Source organism: Lolium rigidum, chromosome 3, assembly GCF_022539505.1.
Source record: "Lolium rigidum isolate FL_2022 chromosome 3, APGP_CSIRO_Lrig_0.1, whole genome shotgun sequence".
In the NCBI taxonomy this organism is placed as follows: domain Eukaryota; kingdom Viridiplantae; phylum Streptophyta; class Magnoliopsida; order Poales; family Poaceae; genus Lolium; species Lolium rigidum.
Window position 1 is genome coordinate 357615062 of NC_061510.1, and position 10101 is coordinate 357625162.

At 44.0% G+C, this 10101-nt stretch overlaps 1 protein-coding gene across 1 annotated transcript; it reads right to left on the bottom strand.

The window, feature by feature from the left end:
• Positions 1-1668: 1668 nt before the first annotated feature.
• Positions 1669-7812, bottom strand: LOC124704121. Its single transcript, XM_047236359.1, has 7 exons — positions 6801-7812; positions 4786-6082; positions 4242-4521; positions 3367-3474; positions 2971-3249; positions 2390-2533; positions 1669-2282 (listed from the first exon to the last, which is right to left on the bottom strand). The coding sequence occupies exons 1-7, from the start codon at positions 7765-7767 to the stop codon at positions 2094-2096; spliced, it is 3264 nt and encodes a 1087-aa protein (XP_047092315.1). The 5' UTR covers positions 7768-7812; the 3' UTR covers positions 1669-2093.
• Between the last annotated feature and the right edge of the window lie 2289 nt (positions 7813-10101).

Here is a 10101-nt window from a genome sequence, read left to right on the forward strand (position 1 = left end):
CGCCATTAACGTGGCGCAGGCTGCCGAAGCGACGCAGCGGCGCAGTCACTGCCGCGTTTGAGAAAACGCATCGACGCATAGTCGCTGCCAGGCGGGCCCGACGAAACGTCCGCAGACGCGAGCGGGCACTTTCCGAACGTCCGCGGAAACGCATATTTGGGTCAGGTTTGCGTCTCCGCGGACGGCCCGGTCACTTTGCATCGCCCCGCTGGAGAAAACAGGTTTGCATCGCACCGCTGTACTCTGCGTATCTAGCATCGACCCGCCAGAAAAACAGGCGCGTGCGACGGCAACGTCATCGCTGCCAGCACTACGTACCTTAACTCACGGCCCAAACGTACGTACTTCCTGGCCTGCACCTGTGCACGCAAGTGACGCGGCCGCGAACTATCTATTTTACCCTCTGTAGCATTTCTCTTCGACCACCGTACAGTTGAGACACGGACACTGCAGGACATTTATACAGCAAGGTTCGTGGACTGTATAAAATATACTCATTTCATCCCAAATAAAAGCCATAGATTTAGCTAAATTTAAACATATTTACGCACTAAATTATGTCAAGATACATTTAAATTTAGACCAATTCGCTATGTTCTTTTGAGGACGGACGGTGCCCATCCTTTATTAGGCCCAAAAGCCTTATGGTGTATCTGCATTCTGCAATGAACAGATGTAATCCACCATTGCTGGTATACACTTGCAAGGCAGATCCCATAATTCGGCCATCCACTCTTCTCGACACAGTCGGCGCTCTAAATCATATTTTAACTTTTTTTCGAAATGAACGATGAGAACCCCCGCCTCTTTGTCGAAGAGATGCATACGATCTTTATTTAGATTTTATTTTACACGCTTGCAAAGTGGGAAACCCCCACAATTCGGTCGTCCCCTCTTCTTTGACACTTTTGCAGTCCAAAGCATATTTTGAATGGCTATCCAAAAAAAAAAACTTGATTTCGGGAGGAGCCCAAATCGTCCAAACCGATAAGCTGCTCCATAGCATTGAGCCTTGTATGTGGATTTAGCCGAATATTGCACATTTTCTGTTAGATTCCAAGCAAATATCGCCCACCTCACCATCTTGAAGGTAGAGATGCTGAAGTTTGGATCCAAAGTGAGCATACGTTGTCCATTGAAAAGTCCGCGTTTATGTTGGAGATTCATCCTTCATTATTTAGAGCTAGCTTAGTTTGACATCCTCCATTTCTTCATCGTGGAGATCTTGTAGATAAGGGAGCAATATCTTTAGGCTTCTTACCATCTAGCCATGGTGCCTCTCAAAAGTGAGTTTTCTCTCTGCTCCGCAACGAAATTGTAGCAGTGCCATAAAAAGAGCTCCGTGTCAGTATCATTGCGAGGGTTTCCAAGCCAATCCAAATCTTTAGAGCTCGTGTTTTCATTTCAGAAGTCCGACGCCACATCTTGTATGTTACTCTTCCATCAAAGAACCGAAATATACTTGTTACTCGTAGGAAATGGGAACGCACAAACTACCTCGCGGTGCAAATTGACCACCATTTTTGCTGCAGTCCTTAACTGACTATTCCGACAAGAAAAATGTCTATATGACTGGCTCAAGAAACGGCATGACTGGTATGCATCTCTGCAAAAGCAGGCTTGGAAGGCAATTTACCCAAGCACCTGATGGGTGATGGTGCAAAGATATACAGAACCTTGGGTTAGAGCCATAAAAGAAGTGCACAGCATGGCACAAGGTTCAACAATAATCACACACCATGTACAACATGACAGCCCTATTCCTAGAAAAATGGGTTTCAAAAGTATATCTAACCAAATGGCCTGTTACATTGGAGCCAGAAATAGACAAAACCGGAGTTATATTTTACACCACAACACATGGCTGCATTTCTAGTACAGGGAGCAAAGACCATCCCAGCTGTGACACATCATGATGGGGTTTGAATCAAGATTGCGCTTCAATTCTGAACTTGATCGGTGCTCTCGGGTGGTCTGTGGTAGAACAAATCCTACTATCTTGATCCATCAAAACTTTTTTCATGGTGCTTACGTGCCAAGATATGTTAAGGCACTCAATATAGTGCAAACATGACAATCCAATAGCAACCGTGTCATGATGATATTGGCTCGTAGGGGAAGGATAGCCACGGGTGTTTCAATGCTTCTAAGGCGCTTGGACGCTTTTTTGGATTTACCTCCAGAAGGTATGCAACAAACTCAATGAAACCTTGATCAGCCATGGGCAAGCGGTGCCGCAATGATGTCTTCTTCGGAATCAAGTATTCTAGCCTGCTACTTTCCTGAAGCACAATAAAATGCAACTTAATTTAGAAATGATAGTTTTTTAAGGATGAACCTAATCAGGATTGTCTGAGCAAAAAAGGAAACATAACAGAAGAGTTCAAACCTGGTTCCTTTCATACAACATGTGATTCTTTGTGAAGTATTTGTAAGTATCACGCCCCTGTGCAAGCATAGCTTGTTCTATGGAACCAATGATGCCCATCACACGTGCAAGTAATGTCGCAGGAGAATCGTTTTGAAAAAGAACCTGAAGAGCACAGATCAATAAAAAGTTTAGCTGGCATATTCTACATACTGAGCATTGATGCTAAATCTATTTTACTATTCACAACCAATCATATAGCACAGAAGAGTGAAAATATAATTAAAAATATCTTCTCTTAATGAGGTGTATACTAAATGCTTTTTTATATGAGTACTGTTATCAATACAGACCAACATGCATTCTGTTAGAGAACATTAGACCAACAGGTATTAAATGTAGTATTTTATTTACTGTGGTAAAGACAGAACAGAAAGAGGGAACAACAAAGAAATATGTAGCCAAAGAAAAAATCCTGTTATTTATTTAATTGTGTGTTTGCATCACGGGCTATCTTTCGACTATATGTTGCTAGAAGATTGTTACAGAAACACAAAATCACAGGTAAGAACTGTACTCATTGGGATGAGATAACCACTTACATTTCCAGTGCAAAGTTCTGCTAGAATACATCCAAGTGACCATACGTCTATCTTTTTGTCATAAGGTAGGCCCAGTATAACCTCAGGTGCACGGTACGATCGCGATTGAACGTAAGAGCATAGATGATCAGTCTCAAAACAGCTACTGCCAAGGTCAATGACCTTTATTTCACATCTACTATAGCTCTTTACCAATATGTTCTCTGGCTTCAAATCGCAATGAATAAGACCAAGTCCATGCAGAAACTGCAGCGACTCCAGACACTGAATAGCTATTGACTGCAAAAGGGGTCCATCAACGAAATAGATCAATAACTGACATGAAAAGTTGATTCATGTCAAATTACTTTGTGAAAACATTGAATCAGCATCAATGAATGCCACAGCTTATGATACCTGCAATCTTGGCATCGTAAAGTAAACCTCGCCTCCTGATTCTCTATTGAACTTTTGAAATTCATACAAATTTGCCTTTAGAAGTTCACAAACTATCAACAAATGTTCCTGCAAAAAAATAGTTCGACTAAGTTATACAGAAAACATAACTGATTTTTTAATAGGACGCACCGACCTAAATTTGCCAAAGCCATAATTTAAAATGGCTAAGATAGCAACCCAATGGTAAAAATGACTTGAAGAAGAATCTCAGAGCATTTTTTAGGTCAGATAAACTGAACTCCTAAACCATACAAACAAATATCCTCCAATCATGTTTGAATTAAGTTCTACACCAAAACATGCTAGATTTTATCACAAGATGTAAAGGGCTTAGATCATTTGGCAAACGCCAATGATTGTACAAATACTAACAAATACGGTCATTATACTGGATCAAATTGTACAAGAATGTTCAACCCAGCCTTAATGCGTCGAAACTATGAAATGTTAGTCTACATAAAAATCAATAGCAAGATAACTGGAGGGGATAGGTTTATAAGAAAAAGGGGGGAATTGTAGAACAAATGTATCAAAAATTATCATTAAAAGCATATCAACAGACATATTCGCTGGCATAATATGTTCAAAGAAATCCTCAATTTAACAGTTACAGAAAGTACACCATATGTATAGAAACATCAAGATATCAAATGCACCAATAATGCAATGTCAATATCCGCAGCTTCAGTAAACTTCACTTAAAGAAAATGCTTTAGTAAAATGAATGAGATCCTAAAGGTCAACCCTACAATAGAAAAGGTGACGAACTCTATGTTCCATGGGAACTAAATAACACCAAAAAGGGATTAAGAGAAGATAAAGCTCATATTTACCCGATAGTAGAAGTAATCATATAGACGCAGAAGGTGGTACTTGTCAGCAGGGTCATGCTTGTTAACATATTTCAGAAGCTTAATCTCATCAAGGCTCTGGTCGAAAAAATCTTTGTTATTCTTAATGATTTTAACACACACATCCATTCCTGTGTGTAAATCATGTGCCTGGATAGCCTTGCTGAATGCTGCTGATCCCAAATACTCCGTGACATGGTAACGACCAGCGATAACAGAATTGAGAACAACATGGAAATTTTTGTCTTCTTCAAAACCAGTTCTGTTACAATATTTACAGGAGATGATGTCAGAATAAAGGCACTTCGGAGAAATAAATAAACAGTGTGCCACTATAAAAGTAAACGTCAAGGACCAGTAGATAAAATAGGGCTGGCCATTTCCCTTAGCTTTAACCAACATCAGATCAGTATGCCACTATAAAAGTAAACGTCAAGGACCAGTAGATAAATAGGGCTGACCATTTCCCTTTAAGCTTTAACCAACATCAGGAATAAAAAAAGTAATCAAGGACTACAAAAGGTACCTGTTTTTCCTATGTACAATCTTCAGATTGAAAGTTTCAAATTCTTCCTCCTGGGCCTTTATCTGCCTTACTTGTTCTTGCAATGCTGCTGCTTCCTCATCATCTAGCGTGGTTCCAGTCTCCTCTTCTTGTGCATCATCTAGTTTGTGATGGCGAGCATTCATTGTCTCCTCCACTTCATCGTAAGCATTATTCAAAGCAGACGATGCACTTGAATTTCTTGATCTAACAACATCAGAAGTCATTTCATCTCGAGAGCTCCTTATGGAAGACACACTGTTCTTTTTCTTCCATGTGGCAAGTGTATCATCTGATACTGTGCCATTTTGACAGTCATCGGGATCATTAATTGAATACGAATCATCCTTCTTTGACCATGAAGACTTAGCATCTGATTCAGCAATTTTTCCAGAATGCAATGGCGGTGGAAAAGAAAATCCACCATCAGCATAAGCTGTTCCTGGTGGCATATTGCCCTTTTGGATATCATAGTTCATTTGGTCCTGTCTTGTTCCATTCGCATTAACCCTTTTCTTTTCGGTTTCTTGCTGAGAGTGTCTCTTTCCACTAACACTCAGATTACTTTCATTGAAGTACTCTATGTCTCCTTCACTGCTTCCTCCAATCAAACTTTCACGCACCTCGCTTCCAATGTCAGCGGCATCACTGCTTATACCAACACCAATTGACCTTACTGAACCATGCTGGTCATCCTCGACAAAAGGATCATCAGGATGAGGTCGTTCAGAATCATTAAGGAACTTCCCATTGCCTAACATGCCAAGTTCACTATTCTGTGAAACAAAACCCTGCCAGACTGGTTCAGAATGCATCAAATTTAGTTCTTCTGAATCCAAAAGTTGACCATCGTACTGAGCTATCATATCATTATCAGGAATCCCATGTCCTCTTGGCCCCTCCGAAGTACCTATCTGTCCAATGTTCTTCCCATGAAAGTATTGCTCACCGGATATGTAGGAATCCTCTTCAACAAATGATTGGTCATCGTCATCATCTTTTGTAGGACGATCATGTCTGTCAGGGCCACTAGTGTGACCAGTTGCCTTCTCATTGTCACTAGGATAGTCAATCTCATGTGCAAGAAACCAGGTTTCATCCTCAATTGGTTGTCGGGTGTAGCCAACATCATCATCGTCATCATACTCATCAGAGTCCCAATACTCATTTGGATATCCAAGCAAATCATCACCAATTGAATCAAAAACCATGTCAGGAGTATCCTCTGCAATACCTTGACTGACAGATAGCCAACTACTGCCGACTGTGCGTCTTCCACCTGTATGTGTTAACACATATGTCAAACCTTAAGTACCGAATGATTAGCCAAAGCTCAGGTAAGCGACACCATAAACAATATTTCATTATTGCAAATTTGCATATCCGTATCATCAAAGATGAAATTCACACACAGCTGAGTTCTTAATTTAAAAAACCTAGCATAAGATGTACAAGCAAATGTGAAATGGCTGCTAAATATGCCTTTACAAAAAATACGAAAACGCAAATTTAGAATGACATGCGAGAACGTCACCAGAATAATCTACAAGAGCACATACTCTAAGGATGTGTTTGGTAATGGAACCAAGTGGAATGTAATGTAATGGAACACTGAAACTGGGTCTAGGAGTGAAACCGTTCCATTACATTCTACTTGGTTCCATTACCAAACACACCCTAAAAGACAAGTGTCCTTTAAAAACTTGAACTCGAGCCCATGTATTCATTTTTTATTTATCACGCAACAAACAAATTATTGGGTTATCTAAGTATTTAACATTGCAGTTCCCTGAGGCAAGCATGAGCTACACAAATGGTAGGCTATGTAGATAGAAACAGAATAAGTTTCCTTGATAATTAGTTGCAAGACGAACAAGTAAAGAATCAAACAGGATGATGGTGTTGCTTGAGAGTAAGGTAGTCTTAACTTTCAGCTTGTGTTGCAATTATAAGACGATAACGTTGCCATGTCACTGTTAAACTAGTAAGCAACATACCTGTTGATGTAATGTCCTGCCCAATGGGAACATTAAGATAAGAGCCAATCATAAAGACATGGTCAGTACTAGGGTCGTTGGTTCCAGATCCATGATGATCAATCTTTTCCTCCCAGTTCATATTAACAAGCTTATCCTCAGACTTGAGCCGCACAGGAGGCAGCCTGGGGAACTCCTCGCGCTGGCTATTTCCCATGAGCTGCAGATCGAAGCAACGGTCAGCAACAAGATCTACCTGTCTCGTTGCTGCTTTTCCAGAACCATCAGAACTGACGCTCTTCTTCTTCGTGTCTTTTCTCTCATTTCCATCATGGTGCGTACTATGGTAGCTAGATGAGGGGATTTCTGTAGGAAACGGAAGCACCGTCTTAACTGCGTAGCCATTCAAGGGCTCCTCCTTTTCCGGAACCGGATTTTTATCACTCGAGTGGCCCGGTTCATTGGCTTCACTTCTCCCTGCAGCATCAACCTTCCCCTTCCCTCTCCCAAAAGAGACCTTCTGCTCCAGCACCGGACCGGGCTGCTCGGTTCCAACACCGCGATCCCTCTTCTCGGGTAACACCGCACCACGGCGATGCCTCGGCACCTCCTCGGACACCAGAAGCTCCGCCAGTTGCTCCGCGGTGCTGTTGGCGATGCTGAAGTTCCACGGGTACAGATCCCCTGTGTTGCTCTCCAGAGGCAGGCCAATCCCCACCCCCTTCTTGCCCTCAGACCCATTAGGCAGGCCTCCGACATCAATCTCCTTCACAATGAACTCCCTCGACGAATCTGCGCTCCTCACTGACGCGGCACCTCTCGGCCCTGCAGCGGAACCCACCTCGGAGTCCTCCTGCTCGTCGTCCCCCTTGGGCTCCGCCGCAAGCCTCGGCCCGTTGGCGGTGAGCTCCCCGCGGAGCGCGGCCTCGGCCTTGGCGAACCGGTTCTTCTTGAGGAACTCCAGCACCAGATCGATGTTCTCCGCCATGTTTCCCTCCAATATCAAGCTGGCCCAGCGGCAGAGTGCAGCGAAATGCTTACCGGGACCGCCGGGAAGCTAAAGGCCGCGCCTTTTGGAGCCTGGAGCCGGCCGAATCGGCCGAATCGAAGCTTGAAACCCTCGGGGGCTTGCGGGGCCACCCAATGCGGAGGCGCTGCCACCCGCAGATCGACGCAGCACGGCGCCGCTCACCCGGAAACCTCGCGAATCGAGGCCGGAGCTGCGCTTCCGCAGCAAGAGCAAGAACCAATCCCTAAGGCGAAGAAGCGAAACCGCGGGCGGCGGCTCCGCGCAGAGAGTCTCGGGAGAGAGCAGGCGAGCACGAATCCGCGGAGGGGCGGCGACGCTCGAGTCGCGGAAACCCTAGCCGTCCCCTCAACCCCAGCCCGTCCGCCGCGAGAGGGGGAGGGAGGAGCGGCAGGCAAGGGCAGAGGAGGATGGGAGGGAGCAAGGAGGGGGCGCGGGCTGTGGGCCCGGAGGTCAGCGCGGGCCGGCGCGCGGCAGATCGAGGGCCCGTGCGGATCCGGCGGCGGCGGCGGCGGGGCGGCGGCGGTGGAGGGGAGGCATTGGGGATCAGGGCGCGGCCGGCGTGGCTGGGGACAGCATATTCGGTCTCGGAGCAGTGGTGGTGTGGTAAGAAACGGAAAGATCGACGGAAAGAAAAGAAATGTTTTTTCTCTCCCCACTCTTCCCCTGATTTTGATTTTGATTTGTTTTTGCTTTCGTTTTCGGCGGTCTCGTGGTTTGCGCTCGTGAGAGGGATTTGTGGTGGGGGGAGATTGGGTACGTTGCAATTGGGCGGCCGTTCAAAATTGGTCCCTCGACGTCGCCGTGTGTGACCGTTTGGCCGGCGCCTTGATTGGTCTCGCACCGATTGCCCTAGCCAAAAAGTATCCCAGGTATCTCGTTGTAAAGTGCACCTTCGATAGGGGCTTAAGATGTGCATCTTTGTTTTTAAAAATAATAATGCATCTTTATTAGGATTCCACCTAAAAAAATAACCATGTAGGGTGGACTCCATTCCATAGCAGCTAGGGAGATCATGGCCACTTTACTAACCAGCATGATTTGTTCAAAAAAAAATAACCAGCATGACCGAGATTTTTTTCCAAGTAAATTACGTGACAAGGGCTGAGAAGAGGGGTTTTGTGGTTTAGTTGGATGACTCATGGACCAAAACGGCCAGCCTACCTACATGTTGGCGAGATGTAGAGGGAGGGTAACCCTAAAATTTCCCTAAATGTGGAACGAACAAAATAAACAAATTTGTTTGTGTGTCACTGGGATTGTCAATGGCCTGTTAGAGCATCTCTAACAGATGCTTTATTTTAGGTCAGCAAAAAGCAGGTATAGGACACCTGTTTTTGCCTTATAGGGCACCTAATTTTTTTTCTTTACCAGATGCCCTTTTCTAGGGCACGTCATCGTCTCCAACAGCTGCCCTATTTTAGGGCACCAATGTTGTCGCCTGCTTCTCCATTTTTTGCACATTTGCATACATATGTCAAACTAAAGAGAGAAGTCCAATTTACCCCCCTAAACTTGTCTCAAAGTTTAGCTTACAACCCTAAACTTTACTTTGGTTCAACTTTCAACCCTGAATTCTAAAAACGGTTCAGAATCACCCCTTGAATTGTCTTAAGCTGGGTTTTCTTGTCACATAATGTATTGTATTAGTAAAATAGTGCGTACATGTATTCTATGTCTATAACTCTTCATCTTCAAATCTATGCTTCATCTTCAACTCTTCACCCGCCGGAATAAAAATGTCTCCCCCGCGGCTCGCTGCGCTACGTGGTGGTTGCCCCATGTTGGCGGAAGGCTGGGCACGACATGTGATGTGTAGAGAGCAGACGCCAGGTGTTATTGTCCAATGGAGGCACCCCTCTGTGGTCGCCATGGCCTCGTTCCAGGGAGGAAGACGATCATGATAAGGCATGAGGTGATCATGCGATATGGAGAGAGAAAGAGGAAGTACATGTACCGTGTATGTTGAATGTTGATGAGTTGGGACAATATATAGGGAGAAAAACCGGTTCAAAACTTGTCAAAAAGGGTAGAAGGTTCAATTCCGAACGGTTTATAGAATTCAGGGTTGAAGATTGAACCAAAGTAAAGTTAAGGGTTGTAATCTGAACTTTGAGACGTGTTTGGGGGGGTAAATTGAACTTCTCTCCAAACTAAATAATATGTACATGGTCCAAAATGATCTCAAACAGATGAAACTTAAATTGTACTTCAATTATTAGAACATAATATGAATAGTTCATCAAATAGTTTTTCAAGCATCCCACAAATCAACAGACATTACCAAATTGTGTA

Coding starts and splice junctions, on each gene's coding strand:
- LOC124704121 (XM_047236359.1), bottom strand. CDS start 7,767: ATGGCGGAGAACATCGATCTGGTGCTGGAGTTCCTCAAGAAGAACCGG. Junction 6,083..6,800: donor GCAGGACATTACATCAACAG/GTATGTTGCTTA, acceptor TAACACATACAG/GTGGAAGACGCACAGTCGGC. Junction 4,522..4,785: donor ATTGTACATAGGAAAAACAG/GTACCTTTTGTA, acceptor ATATTGTAACAG/AACTGGTTTTGAAGAAGACA.